The sequence below is a fragment of the Vulpes lagopus genome, chromosome 8 (genome assembly GCF_018345385.1).
Source record: "Vulpes lagopus strain Blue_001 chromosome 8, ASM1834538v1, whole genome shotgun sequence".
Lineage (NCBI taxonomy): Eukaryota > Metazoa > Chordata > Mammalia > Carnivora > Canidae > Vulpes > Vulpes lagopus.
In genome coordinates, this window is record NC_054831.1 from 95344237 (window position 1) to 95365325 (window position 21089).

At 39.8% G+C, this 21089-nt stretch overlaps 1 protein-coding gene and 1 long non-coding RNA gene across 18 annotated transcripts in view; one reads left to right on the forward strand and one right to left on the reverse strand.

Moving 5' to 3' along the window:
• PDE4D (phosphodiesterase 4D) overlaps nt 1-21089 on the reverse strand; it is a 1379610-nt gene that overhangs the window by 51125 nt on the left and 1307396 nt on the right. For 13 of the 17 annotated variants that reach the window (XM_041765463.1, XM_041765464.1, XM_041765467.1 and 10 more), the window contains one exon: nt 6797-6909. In XM_041765463.1, coding sequence (XP_041621397.1) covers nt 6797-6909 — 113 coding nt within the window. Of the gene's footprint in view, nt 1-6150; nt 6644-6796; nt 6910-6993; nt 7381-7807; nt 7983-21089 lie in introns of those variants that run through there. The other 4 variants (XM_041765476.1, XM_041765478.1, XM_041765477.1 and 1 more) reach the window with 4 other exon arrangements.
• Nucleotides 6763-9087, forward strand: LOC121496807. Its single transcript, XR_005989350.1, has 2 exons — nt 6763-6898; nt 7866-9087. It is a non-coding gene; the product is annotated as an uncharacterized LOC121496807 (long non-coding RNA).

Here is a 21089-nt window from a genome sequence, read left to right on the forward strand (position 1 = left end):
AAGTATATTTTTAAAATGTATATTAGAAAAAAATTAAGACACTAAATCCATGATTTCAAATATCCTTACTTAAGATGAAGCCATCTGATAGGTATACATTTAAAAAAATACTTTAAATAAAAACTCTCAACATATAGCATATAGGATACAGACAGAAACTACAAAGTTTGAGCCATACTAATCTAACTTATTTGCTGCAGAATACAAAGGTTATGCTTTTCTTCTAAGAAATATTACATTCTTACATTGCAAGGAGTATATCCAAGGGTTTTTCTTGATCTCTGTCAGTATATCCTGGGCATAGAATAAATTACATGTCATTTACTGAGCACTGAGTATGCACTATGTGCCAAATGAACTTTGCATACATTATAGCTAATGAACTCAACAATCTTTCAATTTTTTTTTATTTTATTTTTTTATTTACGATAGTCACACAGAGAGAGAGAGAGAGGGGCAGAGACATAGGCAGAAGGAGAAGCGGGCTCCATGCACCGGGAGCCTGACGTGGGATTCGATCCCAGGTCTCCAGGATCCCGCCCTGAGCCAAAGGTAGGCGCTAAACCGCTGCGCCACCCAGGCATCCCCAATCTTTCAATTTCATCTCCTCTTTTTACTATCTCCCTTTATAATGAGGAAATTGAGAATTAGAGAGGTAACCCCTGTTGTCTCAAATATTAGGTCAGAAGCAGCAGAGCTGATATGATTTGAAACCAAGTCGGCCTGACCAAACAAACAAAAAACAGACCAAACAACTATACTCTTTGCACTCTACAAAGCGGCCATTAGCTTTGCTGGTGTATATTGTCAAGCCAAGGAGTAAATTTCACTTATCTGCATCATATACAAAGTGTGGCCAACCAACCAAAAGTTCAGAATACTAAACAATAATAATAATGAAAAGCACTTTATTAAAGATAAAGTATTCTTTTAAAGAGTCATATACCTATTACTACTACTACACTTGGGAATCCAATGTAACTAATTTCCTAACGAACACAGAATTGTTTGATGCTTAAGCAAATATCCCCTCACCATTCCCAGTTAGAGTGAATAAAGAAAATACATTCCTAAGATGTCTTTTAAGACGAGTGTGAATATCAAAATAAAAGGCTACTCATCTCTCTATTACCTAGAAAGATCTCAGACTGATAGGGCCAATTAAACTACCACGAGTATCATGTACAGTTCTACTGCCCTAGCAGAGCTAGATCATCACAAAATAAACCCTAGCTATTTGCAGCTGTAAAGGGTTGGTCTCTTTCTAATAAAGATAAAATCAGCTTCTACATACTTTAGGGATAATCTGAAAATCATGACATTATCAACACTTTACATCTGCCATATATACATATCTTAAGTAATAGCTACAATGTATGTGACTATCACGGAAATCTTAAATTGAACAACAGCATTATCTATTATCCTTGTTATCTGGGGGAAAAAGTTTGTTTAATTTGTTCACAGCATTTGGAAAAGTACTATTTTATCCTGTCAAGCTTCTTATAAAAAAAAAAAAAAAAAAAGGACATAGTTCATTATGCTTTCAGGCCAGAGTCACCACTATTCTATAATGAAATAAAAATGTAATAACTCAAAGTGATTTCTCTATTAATGACTAATTTATTGAATCCCCAAAATTAGAGGTTTTGGATAATTAAATGTTAGGCATATTGAAGCTTCCTGCCACTAAATACTGACATGAGAACTGAGTCGATGACAGTAGAGACAAATTAAGATTTGTTTAAAGTCAAGGTTTTACTAGTCAATAAAAAAATGAAAATTTTCATTAAAAGTATTTCCTGCTTTCTATTATTAGTTAAAACAAAAGCAGAAAAGGTAAAAGCACTTTTTTCCCTAATGGTGATCATAAAATCAAGCATTCCCAACTCTCCATATTAACTTTAAGGCACTTAAATCTTTGCCAAATCTATTTCACTAAGTGGAGGAAAAAGCAGGCAGCAAGCTCAAAACATCAGTAAGTCGAATTTCTACAGTTATAGAAGACATTTTCTTTGAAAACTTAAGGTTTTCCCTTTAGTCATGTTAACTCTTAACAATTCTCTTATGACTTATCAATAAATTTTAATATCTTAATGTATAAAATGTGTTACTTGTGATTTGTTCTTCATAAAATTAAAACACTTTTCCAACTACAGATTCCTTCTTGGCAAAAGTCAAGCATTTATTTTTGTTCTGAGAGTTATATCCATGTAATGCTGAAATAGTTTAGGATTTAACCACTCCTATGAACATTCTATATTCAGCACCCCTTTTGTCCAGAAGAGACAATACCAGCAGTCACAGAAAGCTCTAGTATTACTGTATGTATGCACTGACTATTAAAAAGCACCAGGGGGAGTAGACAGGGGAAGAAGTAAGGACAAGCACCTCAGAAAAGCAATTATTTTATAGGCAACAGAAACATGACAGGAGTGATGGTTAATAAGTAAACAGACAAAATAAATTCCATAAAAAAGTCATGACCACATTTGCAAAGCTGGCTTATGTTTATCTAGAATGAACTAAAGAAAAACCTGAAGTCTCTTGGAAGGATGCTTGAATCCTAACTTCAAGAGACTTGCAGCTTGAAGCACGGCAGTTTCCAGCACTGCCAGTTTCTGGGCCTTAAAAATGCCCCAGAATTAGAGAGGCGAAACAAAATACACTTTTATAATGGTGCATTTTAGGAGGAAATCAAAATGTTTTTGTTCTCTCCTTTAAACATCTCTGCACTCACACTGAAGGCCTGCTGCAATATGTATTACTAGGTCACAAGAGGATAAAGTGACAGGGTTCCATAGCAGAATCTTTTTTTTTTTTTTTTTTTAGGATTTATTTATTTATTTTAGAGATGGAGAGGGGCAGAGGGAGATAGAGAATCTGAAGCAGACTCTCTGTTGAGAGTGGTGCCTGAAGAGAGGCTTGATTTCACAATTGTGGGATCATGACCTGAGCCAAAATCAAGGGTCAGATGCTCAACAGCCTGAGCTACCCAGGTGCCCCTCTAACACATAATTTTTAAAAGCCCTGAGGCTTAGACTCCTGTCCTGCCTTCCTCACATTCTCAATTTACTTTCCTTGAGAGAAAGGTAACCAAAAACACTGTGAAACTATTCTGCATTAAAAACAGTCTAAAAAGGTATTTTAGCTTTGCAAATTCTGTACAAAAGAGTAGAAATGTCCTCACCAATCCCACACTGTTTTGCATGTTCCAAGAACTAATAAGTGCTGTGTTTTCAGTTTTAGAGTAAAACAGTAAAAGTATTTAGCACTTCTGTCTGGAATTCTGTAACCAGAATTTAAGAAAAGACGAAACTTCTAATTTGATGTTCAAATGTTTCTATCTATATAATACAAAAAAACTGTGTAAATTGACTTAAGGACTTTTTTCCGTAATATAGAGATGTACACCAAAGACAGTTATCTAAGGACTGCACTGTGACAATCCATGAAACTTAAAATGTCAAGCGAAAATTACAACTGAATGGTAAAAAACAAACAAATATATTTTAGCCAAGAAGACATTCAAGGAAGTCTACTTTTTTTTTAAAGGAAGTTTGACCTAAATCTCACATAATAATACCAATAACAACAGGCACAGTGCCTACTATCACAAACTTTTTATTATGTAGCTGTTTATATATATATATTCTTTCAGACTCTTATATTGATCTTTCAAAACAGATAATTGTGCTTATCTTACACTTAAGGAAAGTGAATCTAAAAAAGTTAATTTGTTTTTTTTAAATATAACTCAGCTAGCAAGGAACAAAACCAAGACTTAACTTCTAGGTCTGCCTACTTGCTTTGAGAACTTACCAAAACCTCCCTCAACTGTAACAACAGGTTCCAAAGGAAAGCTGCACAAATTTCAGGGAGATTAATGTGCTTATGAGGGTAAATGCTGTAGATTTAATCACTCTAAGTAAAGGCCATCTGGAGTTTCTCACCCTACTTGGTACACATCCTACATGTACTATAGTCCATGTTGGCCTTGGCCAAGAACTCAATACTCTTCCTGCCTTCGTAGCATCAATAAGCATTATGCACATTATAATAACAACCAGGAAATATAGGTAGTTACTTCTAAAGCATCACTTTAAAACTGCTAATAATTTGGATTCCTTTAAGATTTTCAAAACACAGAAATAATGTTAACACAATTGGTTAAATGGGCTGGAGGAATCCTTCTTCCTAATACCCAAATCTATATATTTAGTAAGTATTTTTCTCTCTATAATCACTTAAAAATCATGACCTTAGTAGTATTTTTATTATGTTTCATTATATTATTAAATTAAAAGAAAACTCAAGTGAGAAGAAAAGTAAAAATGTCATGATTTTTCAAAGGCCTTCTGCGAATAACCTGAAATACCTGGTTCAAACAAGTACATGTAAAAATAATAGCAATAAAACATAATGAGAAAGCAATGTTTCAGACATATTCATTCATCTCAAAGAGATGTGTGCTGCTCGCTGTCAAATTTCCAGTTGAGACTTGGGTTGGGCATCATTCACAGGGACCTTCAGATCAGCTGCTCCCACTCAGTTTACAGCTTATGTGGATGTGACTTTTTCCTGCCCTTGTTATGAAGCAGGAGGGTAACTTTACAACATTTACCAAGAGCTTTTTTTACCCCTTCTATGTTAATCCCTTTTCACCAATAAAAAGTTACACGAGTTTAGCATTCTTGTAAAAATGAATGGGTTACAAAAAGGAAGTGGACAGCATAGAAATTAAAAGTTTAAGCAACAGCTTCAGTCAGGGTGATTTTTTTTTAATGTTAAAAATAAGTGTCCTGTCAATAATATTTCAACCACAAGACACAAACAGCTAGAGAATTCACTACCTTTTTAAAAAGTCTCTTTCTCAACCTACGTTTCCCTTCAACCAAATAAATCCACCTTCTATACCAAATCTGTAAATTAACTCAAAGTTTAATTAAGCGCCTTCACAATGGATATTTCTAAAAAATCCTGTTTTATTTGGTGCCACTACAGAAAGAAATCATTTTCATCAATTACTGTGACCTAAAATCTTAAAGTATGGATAATTACTTGACAGTTGCCATCACTTATATTATTAGATTTCATGTTAATTTTTAAATTCAAACACAGGTCTTATCTTTAAGGGGATGAATTTCTGGGGAAAGTAATGATAGCTGCTCATCTTGAAAACATAAGCAAATGTCTGCATATCCCCTTAGGTGCCTTCTGATTCTGCTCTCCTTTTTTACACAGAATTAACCAGGCAAGACAATTAAGAACTCATTCCCACAGCAGAATGGTCCCATTCAGCATGTAGGACACATTGAAGATACTCAGCACAGTCTACTATTATGAATCAAGTTACTTTTTTTAAATTTGTATTTTATAAAATTAATCAATGAACTAAGAATTTGTTGGCCAGATGAGAACAATGGCACCTGATCACAGCAGTGAGTAACAGCACAGTGATGGGTTAATTTGATGAGGAGCACACTAAATTTCAAAATGAGGCCCAAATAACAAAACCCCCCAAAAAACTCCAAAGCAAACAAAAATCCCAGATCTGATTACCAGCCTGCATTTGGGTTTGGTCAGTGCGCTTAGGAGTAAATTAGTGCCTGGAGACAGCTCCTAAAGAGTCCCTTTTATTTGATCTGAAGCTATCCTCTCACTTTAAAAACAATGCAATCTCTGTAAGCGCTGTCAACAGATAAGACAATCAAGTGGCTGATATCCAATGTTATTTTAAAAAACTTGATTGGGGGAAAAACTAAGGTGAGATAAAACAACAACAACAACAACAACAACAACAATAAGCTAAGAAAAAGCATCACCCTTTCAAAGATCTTTGCACAAAGATAAACCTTCAGATGGTATAACCTTCCTGACCTTGTAAATAGGTGGCCAAAATATTTAACTATCTTTTAAGAAGCAACTGTTAGTAAGTGCCACACAAAGTTACCAGTTTTTACCACTTGAATCCCTCAGTCCTGTGCATCCAACATGAACTTGCCTCCTTTCCTATCCCCTGGGCCAAGTATTCATTAAAACCATACATAATCCTGATTACTTCCTTACATAACTAAAGACCAAAAAAAAAAAAAAAAAAAAAAAAGAACAGAAATCCCAAAAAGTACAGTTATAGGGACAACACTGTACCTTGCTTTAAGGCTGTCTGAGGCTGAAGGTTACTTTCCAGTTCCCCAATACTCCACCGACCACCAAGGCCAGCACTTCGCCACAGATGGCACAGACCGCCCATTAAAACATACTTAAGCGACCTCGGGAAACTGGATTTCTCTCCAAGGTTCATGAACACAGAGGCAACGAGCCTAACGAAGTCTCTAACTCTGTCGGTGTCTGCTGCGGACGCCTTAAGGCTAAGCGCACGTGTGGAGGCTCGGTTCTTACACGGTGCGCTGACATCTACAGCCAGGCGAGGGAAGGCTCCAAGTTCGGGGAACTCTCCCGAGCGCGAGCGGTCGCCGGGGACACCCGGGAGGCTGCGCTGACCTCCAGCAACTCCTCCTGCCCCTTGGGGATGCCGAGCGCACCCCTGAGCCTGCAACCCCGCCAAGGCCCCGTCGGGGTCTCCGGCGCAGGGGCCGAGCGCCGCCGACCAGCCCCCTCCCCACCCCCCCGTAGCCTGCGCGGGGGGGGGGGGGGGGGGTCGGGTCTGTAACCAAAGTACGTCGGAGCTGCTCCCGCAAGGTGTTCTGATTTATCCGGGGCCGGGGCCGGGGCCGGGGCCGGGGCCGGGGTCCGGGAGCCCCCTCCCGGGGAGGCGGGGGCGAGCAGCGCCTACCTTGTTGGAGGCCATCTCACTGACGGAGTGCCTGGTCTGCAGGGTCTCCAGCTGGTCCAGACACCAGTCCAGCTCCTCCAGGGTCTCGCTGGCCAGTTTCTGGTAGGCCTCCTCTGCGGAGAGATAGGGACAGGGGCACTGAGTCCTGAGGCGCTTGGCGCGGCCGCGCCCGAGCTCCAGGGGGCCCCGTGCCGTACCCCGCCATGCTCATGCTCGCGCGCCCGCTGCCCGCGCGGGACGGCCGCTCCTCCATGGTGCCGAGCCCCGGGGGGCGGGGGCCGGCCTCGGGGACGCGCGGGGGCTCAGCTCGGCGTCTCGGCTCCCGGGCGGCGGGGGGCGACTCCGCGGCGGCGCGGCGGGTCCGAGCGCCCGCGGGAGGCGGCCCGGCCCCGCCCCCGCCCCGCTCCCCGCTCCCCGCGCCCCGCGCCGCTGCGCCGGCCGAGGCTTCTCTCCACGCGAATGAATCAGCCGCGGCCGGGTGCGCGGCCGCCACGCTTCCTGTTTTCGTTCTCGGGTCCGCGGGCGCCCGGCTCAGCGCCGCTCCATCGCCGCGGCTTTCCGGGAGCTCCCCCCGCCGCCGCCCGGCCCCTCCTCGGCCGCCTTACGGGGCGCCCGCCGACCCCCGGCCGCCGCCTCGCCCGCGCATCCCCCCGCGCGGCCCACGCCGCTCGCTCTGGAGCGGGGCCCGGGAGGAGCGGGCGGGGGGCGGGCGGGGCGGCGGCGGGAGGCGGGGGGGGGGGTGTCCCGGGGGGCGGGAGGGGGGAGGCGGGGGGGTCGCGGGGGGCGGGACGCGGGAGGCGGGGGGGTCGCGCCCGCCGCGGAGCTCCGGCGGGACCTGGCGCGCACGCGCACACGGCCGCGCACCTGCCCCGCGGGGACCCGCGCATCCGAGGCTCGGCGGGCGCGCCGGGCGGGCGGCCCCCACCAGGTGCCTTGGGACCGGAGCGACCGTCGCTGGGGGTTTGGGTTGTAGGGGCTTTGAGGCTTCGGTTCTGAGGGCTTAGGATTTACCTACTTCCAGGGTGGTTGTGGGACGCAAATTATTTCCATTAAAACCAGATTCTTGCAGTCCCCAGCCCTGGCCCCGGCTAAGTACCAGACTTGGGAGTGTTGGGGCGGACATGAACGGGCAGACAAGAACAAGGGCTCCAGAAGGCACAGAGTTGACAACGCGCCGCATCTTCACCTTGAGAATGGTCTAAGAGCCCTCTTAAAGGAGCCGCAGGGTGAATGTGCCACACACTATGGGCACTGGACACACATCCTGCATACGTGCTCCCCCAGTCCGCAGACCTGCGAATCAGAGACCGGGATGCTCTTGTGATGCCAAAGGAGAAAGTCTGCAAGGGTGTTTCTGCCCACCATGTGCAGAATAAACTACAAACGTGAGAAAAAGGAAGAGACCACGTCCACAGACACCGTATGGAAGCTGGTTCCGTTTTCGGAAGCTGACCCTGGGGACCATGGGCACTCGACATTAAAAGGATCGATTGCAGAGAACCTCACTACACTAAACAAAACTTTGGGAGAGGAAAATAATCCAAACTCCTAAGAGTCCCATCTTACAAAACTCGGTTATCCTCAAGTACAAAGAATACGCTGAAAAGCTTACGTGATGTTGGTGAGATCCCCTTTTCTTGGTCTTCAAATCTACAGGTGGTCAGGGAGAAGAAACTCTGCCCTTGAAATTCAGACTCCATAAATGATCAGTGGCACAACAAAGAGTTTTCACAGACTGAATCTTCTGGCTTCTGGAATTTACCAGATAGGTTTTTGCAGCAAATTTGTAAAAGTTAGAATAACTTTCAAAGTATTTGTTACATGGGCCACTGGCTCATTGTTATCAAGGATTCTTGGACTGTTTGGTATTCACTTTGAGGACTCTGTGTTAAAATTTGCCTCTTTTATTCCTTTTCCTTTTCTGCATCAATCTAGGTAAATACATACTCTAGGTGGACAAACAGCTGCCTAAACCTTGACAGGTAAATTAAAAAGTGAGATTAGACCTTTTTCCCCTACCAAAAATAACAACCTTAAAGATAATTTAAAATAGTAAGTATGAAGTGTTTTATCTGAATAGCCTTTCCCTGATTACGGGAATATAAGAATACAACTGATTCTTATAAAAATGGAAACGTTACATAACGATGTAATGTAGAAAGTCCCTTGTAACCCCATACCCTAAGGATCACAAATAATAAGTAAGCCTATGATCATAACACATTTTCATTTTACTTAATACCTTCCATATGCAAGTATAGAGCAATCTAATTGAAATGGTAGTACATCTACTATGTGGTTTGGTTTTATTTTTGCTTTTTTCCTCCCTCTCTACTATATAAAATAAGGTTGTAGGACATTTTAAGAGGAAATTAACTTATTTTAGGTTATTTCAGTTGTCTATAGTGAGCAAGTCCAGTGGGGTATAGATGCAAAACCATTGTGCCTAGGATGTGTTCACTGCCATTTTTCCGGCCACTGGTTACACACAGAAGCCAGGAATCCCTTCTCCATACCTCTAAGGCTTGCGCTCCAACCAAGCCTTTCAAAGTCTGAGCCCCAAAGGAACCTCCCCAGTATAAGTAATCTCCCCATTTTCACTCAACTTCTTCTGGAAATACAGGCCTTGGACTTAGCTGGAGGTGGCACTACATATTATATTTCAGCATTTACTTTTCAAGTGTAAAAGGGGACAGTAATTCAGGAAAGTTTCAATGCTTTAAACTTTTTTTTCTTAATTTTTAAAATTCTTAAGATTTATATATTCATGAGAGACACAGAGAGAGAGAGAGAGAGAGAGAGAGGCAGAGACACAGGTAGAGGGAGAAGCAGGCTCCATGCAGGGAGCCTGACGTGGGATTCGATCCAGGTCTCCAGGATCACGCCCTGGGCTGAAGGTGGCGCTAACCCGCTGAGCCACCCAGGCTGCTCAGTTTCAGTGCTTTATACTTAAATACAGGACTTGCCTTTATAAAGGCAGTATAGCAACAAGAGGGACAACTTAATTCAGAAGATCTACTTTATGTCCAAATCATAGATGACCCACTTTGACAATCAGCATTCGGGTATAGCCCTAATGTGGTACGTATAGGTATTTTAAGTTCTAACTATTTCTGCATGCATTGTATGAATCTGGAGAAGGGAAAAACAATGACCGGAACACATCTACATGCCAATAAGTACAAAAACAAGTTCTGGCAGAGTAAAGAAATTTGTCCTATAAAACTGTTGCTCAAATAATTATTGCCGATATTAGTACAGAGATGAGAATACTACTTTTTCCAAATCCCTTGGTTTATAGGCAATATGGCTAGCCACAGTTTTTTGGGATCATTATTAAAGTTTAACTTTTAGGAATTTTTACCCCAAATGTTCTAAGACATCGAGTAACTGACCTTTTCATCCCCAGTAAAAAAAAAAAAAACAAAAAACAAAAAACAAAACAAAACCTCGATGCGGAGTTGCCAACTATCCTACAGGAAATTGAGTCACCACACCAAACAACACACCTAAATGTCATTGACAGCTAACAGGACAAAAACAGTGACCCAGTTTAATTTTGGATTTTACCAAGAACACATACTGCATTCATTAATAAAATGCTTTCTCTCTAGAGAGTATTCACTGTGGCACTACTTGTAAATAGTATATGAAATCTCTTTTTTTTTTCCAACTGTCCAAAATCTTGCTAAGTCGAGGAGCTACAAGGGAGAAAAATGCCCAAGCCCAACTATTAGCTCTATCCCGTAAAAGCTAGGAGAGGGCTCTGGGACAGCAAGTGCAAAATAACTTGAGCTCTTGGAAGTCCCCTCCTACAGCAGTGTCGGGTTTTTTTCAAGGCACCCTTGAACTATGTAACACCCCTGTTTCGGCTCAGGATTTTCTGTGAACAAACAGTCCTCAATTCTTGCAGGCCAGCACTTGGCTTCCGTCATTGTGATGCGATCAAGGATTCCCCTGACACATGGCCTGAACTGGTGCCAGGGGCTCCCAGAGAAGATGCTGAAGCAGCAGCTTCCCTTTGCAAAGGAAAAAAGTAATCGCCTCAGAGCCACAGCAGTTAGTTAGAGGTTGAGGTCGTTTTCTTGGGAAATGTTCAGCCAATTACTCTTATCTACAACCTACAGCAACACTGACCATTGAGATAAAAGGATCCATTCTACAAGATGTGTAATTGTGTGGATGTTGGTCTTTCTTTTTTCTTTTCTTTTGCTTCTTCTCTTCTCTTCTCTTCTCTTCTCTTCTCTTCTCTTCTCTTCTCTTCTCTCTTCTCTTCTCCTCTTCTCTTCTCTTTTCCTTTCTTTTCTTTACTTTCTCCGTTCCCTCCCTTCCTTCCTTCACCAATATTTGAGTGATTAAAGATCTATGTAACTTAGTCATAATTCCTAGATAGGCCTACTGGAGTAAATGAAGAGAACAGGTACAAAATCACTTATCATGGGTACCATTTGCTTACACTTAGTTAAAAAACAAATATAAATTAAAAAGTTGATTCAGTTTTTCTTAAAATTAAAAAAAAAACTTCACTAAATATCTTCAAAGAGCAAATACTTAAATATGTATCTTCCTAACCGATTCCAGCTTCTCTTGTCCTAATTCCAACCAAAATTGCCTCTTTGTTCCTAAGGATGGAGTTGATAGTGTCTAAAGTAGGGAGAACTGGAGAAAAATGATTCCTATTTCACCACGTATTGCTTCGAGCTAGTTCCCCCTTGCATTTGCTACAGTAAAAGATTTGTCCAGGTTGGTTCTAACTTTTGCTGACTGATTTTTTTCCCCCTCTATTCATTTTATCTGATGGGAAATACATAAAGGAGTTGGATTCACTTTCAGTGTGTACATGTAACAGGTTTAAGCAGAGCTTGCCAGTGGCAAGCTGCTCTCATTTCCAAGTGTATTACTGGCACCAAGTTCTTGTTTTGAAGTATTTTAAAATCTTAAATATATAAAATTTCACTTAGTACTTCCAAAAACCTCCAAAGGGAAGATGTACATAATTTTGTGAGGTTTCTTTTTTATTTTTATCTTCCTACAATCTACAATTATTTCTAGTGCGGCCTAAGGCTCTAATAGAATTTTTTAAATGAAATAAACACAAGATTAGGTTTCACTGACTTCTAGGACTATCAGTAATTCAACAAATATTTGTTTAGCACCAACTCTGTGTCATGCATTTTATTAGAGTCTGCAAAAACAAAGTGTCTAAAAGACTGTGTCCCTAATCCAACGAAAACCTAGACTTTGATTGTGGAGAGGATTTCAGCATCCTCTATTGTAGAAAGCATTCTGAAAGAAGATAACATGGAAGCGGCTATTAGAAAGTAAAAAAGGCTTATTTAAGTCAGATTGGTTTAGAGTCGGAGTGGGAGGCCAAATCCCAAAGAATGAAATAGGAGGTAAGTGAAGAGTGGTGGAAGAGGGTTTATAGGATAGACCTATAGGATAATTCAAAACTATAAATCTCCCACTCCCCCAATCTTTAATAAAGTTGCTGAAGGTACAAGATGTGGCAAGTGTTTTGTTTTGTTTTAACCAGTGAAGGGACTGGGCTTGCAGGACAGATTTGCATGAAAATATTGTTAGGTATCTGCGGTAGTGACTGTGGACTGAATCTTCAAGAGTACAGCCACTGAGTGATTCAGAATGCTTTGTGTTTTGGGATTGAATTTTCTTTAGATGGAAAATTCTAGGGCTCTGAATAATTGGGGCTAAAGAAGGCAAAGCTGATGTCAGTGAGACCATTATCTTTGGCCATATTATTGGTAGAATAAAATTAATAATTAATAGAACATTTGCTTTCTGATGATCATTCTTATTCAAGACAATCTTAGTATTAAAGTTCTACATAGGCATATATCAGGCACGAAAGACTGTCCAGTGGAATAGGCGTCTTGCTCTGAAAACTACAATCTTCTAGTCACTGGAATTTTAATCATACTCTATTTACCAGAATTTTTTAAAGGGAGAAACTGCTTGCAAAAAAAGCATTTGATGAGGTTACTTAGTACAGAAGGTAAGATTTTTAAGAAGCCCTGGTTTGGGTGGAACTCATCTGTGATCTTTATGACATAGGAAAGGGGAAGAATATACTGATTGCTCCACAGAGTGTATACGTGTGTAACACAAAAGAGTCACCTTGGCCTATAGGATAATTCAAAACTATAAATCTCCCACTCCCCCAATCTTTAATAAAGTTGCTGAAGGTACAAGATGTGGCAAGTGTTTTGTTTTGTTTTAACCCAGTGAAGGGACTGGGCTTGCAGGACAGATTTGCACAGAAATGTCAGCCTGAGCTGACTCTGGAAAGTACAGGCAGAGGAAGAGAAGCAAGCTTTCAGAATTCATTGTAAGATTTGGGAGGCTTTTGTCCAAGAAACTGGGAGTTTGAGTTAAGTTTAATCAGACAGGTGGGTTGAGGACTCTACGTGACTCCAGACCATAAGCAATATTTTTTCTTGATTAAAGCTGAAGTAGTAGAAGGAGGTTCCAATCTCCATCCCACCACATAAGCCATAATCCCTGGAAGATCACCTAATCTTTCTTGGGCCTCAATTTCCTCACATGTAGATTGGAGATAGTAAAATCTGGTAGATTATTTTAGCGTGAGAGTCCATGGGTTAAGTAACCTTGCATTGCTTACCTAATAGATTCTTTTCTAGGCACTGGACCAAATGATGGAGATTCAGTAATGAGCAACTAACTTAAAGGTTCCTGCCCACCCTTAAGGAGTTTATATCCTACTGGTTACAATAATCTTCTGTTCATTTTAATAAATATGGATTGAATACCTGCTATGTGCCAGGTTCTGAATATACTAAAGAGAAAGAAGTGACTTTGCGTTTTAAGAAGCTCATAGTCCAGTGAGGAAGACAATTACAGTTGATCCTTGAACAGCACAGGTTTAGGGACATTGACCCCTTCTGCAGGTCCAAAATCCATGTGTGACTCTTGACTCTCCCTAAATTTAGCTGCTACTAGCCTGCTGTTTTCCTGAAACCTTACTGATAACACAAATGGTTTATTAGCATATATTTTGTATGTTAAATGTATTATAGATCGTATTCTTACAACAAACCATGCTAGCAAACCATGCTAGATGATCTCTAGTGCCTATCCAGCTCTAGCATTTATGTATTTTGTGGCTGCTGACACTATGCTTTCTGGGTGGAGTATTGATTTTAAGGGTGTCTACTACTGGTTAACCTACGTGGGGTCAGGAATGGCTATAGAGAGAATTCCTGAGTTGAGCAGATGCCTTAAACGATGCCATCCAATTCCACAATTACGTGGCTCTATGGGGTTACCTCAACTGTTTATCAGGTATGGCTGTTTTATAATTGAAATTGAGATCTTATGACAAAGAAAGTCTTGGAATATAGTTACACCCATCTCTGCTGTAAATTTAAATTTACCTCCATCTCCAACCCTGCCCCAAACATATTCCCATCTAATACTCTGCCATTTGATTTTCCAATTTCTTAATTTCTACAACTGCCACCCTTAGGTTACATTCTCATCGACGTCTTTCTACATGCGTGTGAAAGCCTCGTACTGGATTTCCTTGGGTTCAGGTTTTTCCACCACAGTACTGTTTAGAAAATCAAAATAATCTTCCTTAAACTGTTTTTTTTATTATTATTTTTAGAGAGAGAGAGAGAAAGTATGGCGGGATGGCAGGGGGCAGGGGATGGGGGCAGAGGTAGAGAGAGAAGCTCAAGCAGGCTCCATGTCCAGCACAGAACTCAATGCAAGGCTCAATCTCATGACCCTGAGATCATGACCTGAACCAAAACCAAGGCTGAGATACTTAACTGATAGAGCCACCAATGCGCCCACTTAAACTGTTTTTAATGTGTTAGTCCTTTGTTTAAATATCTTACTGTTATCATTGCCATACTACTGTGTTCACATAAGGCCTTTCTTCCGTGGGTTTTTCAATAAAACTTTCAGATCTCTTTCTCACTATCCCATCTAATGCTGACTTCTCAGGCAATCCTTCCACCTGGATACAATTTGCTGACCAATGTCTCTGTGACTTTGCTTAATCATCTTTCTGATTTTTTTTCTAGGCCTTTCTGTAAGTGTCTAGACCAGTTCTTGACATTTACAGGCATGCAACAAATATTTTTGAGTAAATAACCAATAAGTACACATAAGACTATTTCTTCCCAAGTAATATTCAAGCAGTAGTACTGTCCTGAGTATGGTTCTTGAGATGTATTCATCTTCACCTATCTATCTCTTATGCTTAGTCTAATGCTTTCAACCTCTTATTGATCAAGAACTATCATTGCCAGATAACTTTGGTTAAGCACACCATGGTGTCTTTCTTGAGTGAATATTAATATTAGACTTAAAGTGATAGATATTATAATCCTATATACATAGAATAGTCTTTACAAAATCAAATGAAATTTTGAAAGAACCCATCAATACACAGGTATGAAGCTTGGGGGTAACAGGTGAATGAACTAAAGGTCATGTGCTATCCTACCAAGATCAGGAGAATGTAGATTAAGAGTGGGGAAATAACTGAATCTCCTACTTTTGCTATTCTAAGTTTAGCCAATCTGTAGTGCTCATGTTAATTTCTAGCAGACATTTAAATATATATTTCTTTCTCAATATAACAAAATTAAATCCTGTGTATCCCTTCTCCTCGAAATTATTCTGTGTTTTCACTGCTTCATCTCTACCATCACAATCCCATCTGCTTCCCCATCCCTGTGCCACACACACACACATACATACTCTGCTGGTTTAGTATTTATTTATTTACTTATTTTATTTATTTATTTTATTTATTTTTTTAAAGATTTCATTTATTTATCATGAGAGACACATGAAGCAGAGACATAAGCAGAGGGAGAAGCAGGGTCCCTGCGGGGATCCTTTTACAGGACTTTATCCTAGGACCCTGGGATCACGACCTGAGTTGAAGGCAGACACTCAACCACTGAGCCACCCAGGTACCACGATTTCCTTTAGATTTTCCTTAGAACATGACTTTCCTGTCTTAGGAGCCACTTCTTTATCCTTGTATTATAATGACCAATTACATTATATGATGTATTTGTTTTCTCTATAAATTTTACTTGATTCATTGCTCACTACCCTACCTTGTACATTCCATCATCCTCATCTCTTGATCTTTTTTTCTGACTTTTTACAAGGGAAGAGAACTTCCTTAAATGATTGCTCATAAAGGAGACATTGGTGGTAGGTATACTTTTTGATTTCCTGCACTTCAAAAGTCACAATGCTTCTTACCCATTTTGGAAGTCTAATAAATCTTCTGAGAATCTGATGCAAACCTCACTAGAAAACTGTACATAAGCTGATATGATCAACTTTTTAATTTTATATTTTATTCTTTTTTAAAGATTTATTTATTTGTGATAGAGAGAGAGAGAGAGAGAGAGAGAGAGAGAGGCGCAGAGACACAGGAGGAGGAAGAAGCAGGCTCCATGCTGGGAGCCCGACGTGGGACTAGATCCTGGGACTCCAGGATCATGCCCTGGGCCAAAGGCAGGCACTAAACCACTGAGCCACCCAGGGATCCCCAACTTTTTAATTTTAAAAGTATTCACTGACCTCCCTGAAGTCACCAGGGACTCCAGGTTTGCGAATTCCTATCTGAATAGGGAAGAGAAAATATTTGTTTTAATCAGTACTGCTCCAGAATCTTTTATTCAGAATCAGTACCTCTGCTGCCTTCCTTGTTCCCTAACTTTCTTCACTGTGAGCTCCCTAAAGAAAAGTAATGCCAAATAAACATGCATTCCATATAAAGGAGTCAAAGTCAGAGCTATGAAAAAAAATATACAAAAGGTGTGCAAAACAGACTAGGTTCTTTTTAAACAGGCTGTAAACAGAGTCTCAGAAGGGTAGTTTATTATGTCCAATTTTTATTCTTACTATTTATGCAATAGGTATACCATATGAGTAAGAAGCCATGTTGGCCTACTGGTAAACCTTCATTAGTTAAATGTATGTACATTATAGTGCAAGTTTTAGAACTCAGTATCATATTCGGAATACTTGGCTTGTCTACTTGTTTATGAGCTGGCCCCGTACACAAACTTAATTAAAAGAAATTAGTTCTCTAAGTATGAGACTATCTATGGATATTTAGATTTGGATAAGTAAGCTCTTACACACATGTACAACAATCTACAACCTATAGAGTTCCCCACAGGAGGTGGTATGACAGATCAGAAAGGGCATGGCTTTTTGAGCCACCCAAAATTTGAAGTCTACTTTTGCCATTGTTCTAGTTCTGTTATCTCAAATTAGTCATTTAAATATCCAAACCTTTATATGTAAGTTGGGAATAGTTTTTATGAGAAATGCATATGAAAAATGCATGCAAAACCCCCAAGGACAGTATCTGCCTTATAGTAGGTACTCAGTCAGTTATAACTATAATTCTGACTCACCTTACAAGATTGTTTAAGTAAGTTAATCTGCAATAAGCATTTAACACATGCAGGGTTTCTTCCTCTCTCATGGGTTCTCAATCCTTAACCAATTACAACTCTCCTATCATCACCATCAATACTCAACCATTCACCAGTTCTAGGCTGAATATTAGTGAGGAATCTAAGATCTAGAATAGCCTTCGAAAGACCACACCAATCATGCCAAGTCACTATACATATACATATACATATACATATACATATACATATACATATACATATACATTTCTTATGTATATGTCACTGGTTAATAAAAGAGCACCACTTAACTGTGAGATTCCTAGGAGTTTCATTCTAATATTTCCCAAAGAATGTTCAACTGTAATTACTTCTACAAGATTCTCCTGACCAAAAGAATTCTGTAGTCAAACATATTTGGGAAATGTATTTGTACCCTCTTTGCCATGATTTGTAATGGACACAAACCTACCAAAAGTTAGAAGTTCTACCGCAAAGAAACCTATCTAACATAATTTAACACATATTATCTAAACTTATATTTGATTTTTTAAAAAGATTTTTTTAATTTTAAAATTTTATGTATTTATTCATGAGCGACACAGAGAGACAGAGAGACAGAGGCATAGGCAGAGGAAGAAGCAGGCTCCTCGAGGGGAGCCCGATGTGGGACTTGATCCCAGGACTCCAGGACCACACCCTGAGCTGAAGGCAGATGCTCAATCACTGAGCTACTCAGGGGTCCCTAAACTTATTTGATCTTGAAACACATTTTTTTCATATGACCATTATCATCTTTTGAAGCACACTTTGGAAAACTTTGTCCTGTATCATATATGGTGAATCTCAAAACATAAACACAATGCCTGTGTTTTGTACGTCCCTACGTATTTGAAATCAGTCATGTGTTAGACATCTAATTTTTCCTCCTCGGGGCTTTGTGGCCGGAGAGTAATCTTCCTCCCTCCCTTTCTTTCTTCCTCTTTTTCTTTTCCCCAGCAGAAGAGCAGTTAAAAAGCCCATACATATTTATTGAGTCTCTCTGATGTGCTGGTTGCTGTGAAATACAAGAACATGAAAGATTCAGTGCCTGGACCTGGGAAGGAACTTATAATATCCCGCTGAGAAAACCTGACACGTGACCAACTGCTGTCCTAGAGAAATTGTGAGGTGGTGTAGAAATCATTCAGCTTGGAAGTGCTACTGCAGTTTAGAGCAAGGAGGGGGAGGGATGGACTGTAGCCAAGTGCACAGGGCTCCAGGAAGAAGGTGAACCTGGATATATGCCTTTGATAAAGTCTGTGGTTTGAATGGCTATGGGAGGATGGCATCGGCTGGCATTTCTTTTCAGGTGGAAGATGGTCTAGAGCCTGGATAAGGGTTATGTGTGTGGGCGGTAAATAGCCTGGATGGAGTAGACCCCTTCAAGGGAGGAGAAAGGAAGTCAGGTTGGATACTTAAGTGCATGGCATTGGGCTAATGGATATTGTGGGAAGTGGATAAGTGCACTGGTAGACCAGGAGGATGAAATGAAGAAGAGGGAGGGAGGGAGGTTACGAATCCATTGATATAGTCTAGATGTACAGTGGTAAGCAAGGCGTTCTAGAAGTATCCACTTTAGTGGTCTACAGTGACAGTTATGAGCAACAGAAAGAATATTGGGGACAGAGATCTAGGTTCAGAGGCTGCCTCTGCAACTTAGCAACCACGTGGCAAGTTTAGGCAAATTATTTAACCACTCTACCTTAGTTTTCTCTTTTGCAAAACAGGGCTAAAAATACATCCACCAAAGATTTGCCCCCCTCCCCCAACACTGGCCATTCTCTACATTTAGTTGAATTTTAAGACTAACTTTAATTTAAAATCACACATTCATCCCTATCTTGTTTTTGTTTTGTTTCAACTTAAGTTTATAATTTGTTTAAAAAATTATAAATATTAAGTCAATTACATGTAATACATGACAGCCACTTTTAACAGCAATGCATCTCCTTCCCATCTCTTAAAATACAAAGTTATCCAAACAATTCTATACATATTTTTGATACCAATGGTAGTCAGCACTTGCATCTCCCTGAAAATTAACCTAATTAGTATTCATTACAACTGTTACTTTAGCAATTTAAACTGCATTTGTTTTATTAAGCAAAATGAATAAAGCATGCTGTTTATATTTTATTTCATTCTTAAGATTAGATTTTGAAAATATATATTATCCCATAGCAATCTGGATACTTCTTGCCATAACCTGATCTTGTATATGTGCTGCCGAAGTGAGCACTAGCCTGATCCTGTAAATCCAAACTTTGAGTATTCCAGGTTTATGCTTAAATTATATCTCCTTGATAAGAGAAAAAAAATAATTGCATAGCATTTTCTTCCTGTTGTTTAAAAAACCAAATGGCTACACACAGAGAGACATATTTCTTTATGTGTGTATTCATAAATCTCCAGGGCAAATCTATTGGCTAGAATTATTTTATTTAATGTGTTGGCATTTTGCATTGAAATCTTTTTATTTTTTTGTATATTTTTTATGGGAGTTCGATTTGAAGATCTTTTAAGGCATTACATGAGTAGATTTTTTATTCAAGGTAAGTTTGAAATCCCCTAGAAGTAATTATTGTAGTATGTCCCTCTGGTGTACAATTTTTAAGTTTTAGGAGTTTTGCCATTTTGCTAACACTACTGTGCTTAGAGCATCCACTATTTTACTAGGATTATTTCATTTATACAAATTTTTGTTGCAAACCAAAGCAATGGAGAAGCTTCTGGATACCTAGGTCCACATTCTAATTTCTAATTTCAGTCTGTCTATTTTGTTTTCATACTTTGTCCTTGGTGACCTAATAGCTATGCTGTCCATCTTGGAAGTATTCTTTATTCATCAGCTTCAAGGCCTCAGCTACCCAGATTATTCCCTTTGGCATTCTTTGAGATCTTCCAATAAACACAAATTATGGAGAACTTCCGCTCCTTTGACTAACTGCTGTTTTCTTCTGAAGGCCCAGACTCCACCCATACAGAGTTTTGGGGGAACACTAAGTGAGATGAGGCAGTGACTTTCAAACTTTCTTGACAGTGTACCACAGTAAGAAATATATTTTATCCTATTATTAGCCCACTTGTTTAAGTAGGAGCTGCAATGAATACCTTTGGGTGTATTTTTTAAGCAATGTGGGTGCTAACTCCCAGTATCAAAATATGTACAGTAATGTTTTGATATCTGTATTTGTTTTTATTTTTTCCTATATTTGTTTTAAAAGGTGGGAAGGAGTGTACTTTATTAAAAGCAACTCCTGTGTGTTATATATAATAGTCATGACAAAATCTATTTATAGTCTTTGTTTAAGCAATAATGCATTTAAATGAAAGTCACAAAAATAATTATACACACACACTGTAAAGGAAATCTCTGTATCATTGAAACAGTATATACACCCATACATACATACACATATTTGATCTAGTATATAAAGAATTCAAATGGAACCTATGTGAAGTGATATTTAGCCTTACCACGTATGATTCACTCTGATGTTTTCTACTCTTTTGTATTTCATTAAAAAAAATTGATTGTGACCCAGTAATTTGATTTTGCAATCTACCAATAAGTTTGTAAACACCAAGGAGAGGAATCACTTAGCTTAATGAATGTTAGTTTTCTCTCCCTCTTCTCTACTCCTTCCACTTTATAATAAAAATTCTTCTTTTACTCTCCTGCAAGGGGGAAGTAGAACCCAAGGATTTCTAAGGTACAAGCTGGCTAATATGCAGATACTTTTAAAATCATTCCTCCTTATGCGTAAGAGTGTCCTCAGGGCAGCAGAGGCTTACCAGTTGTACACATAAAG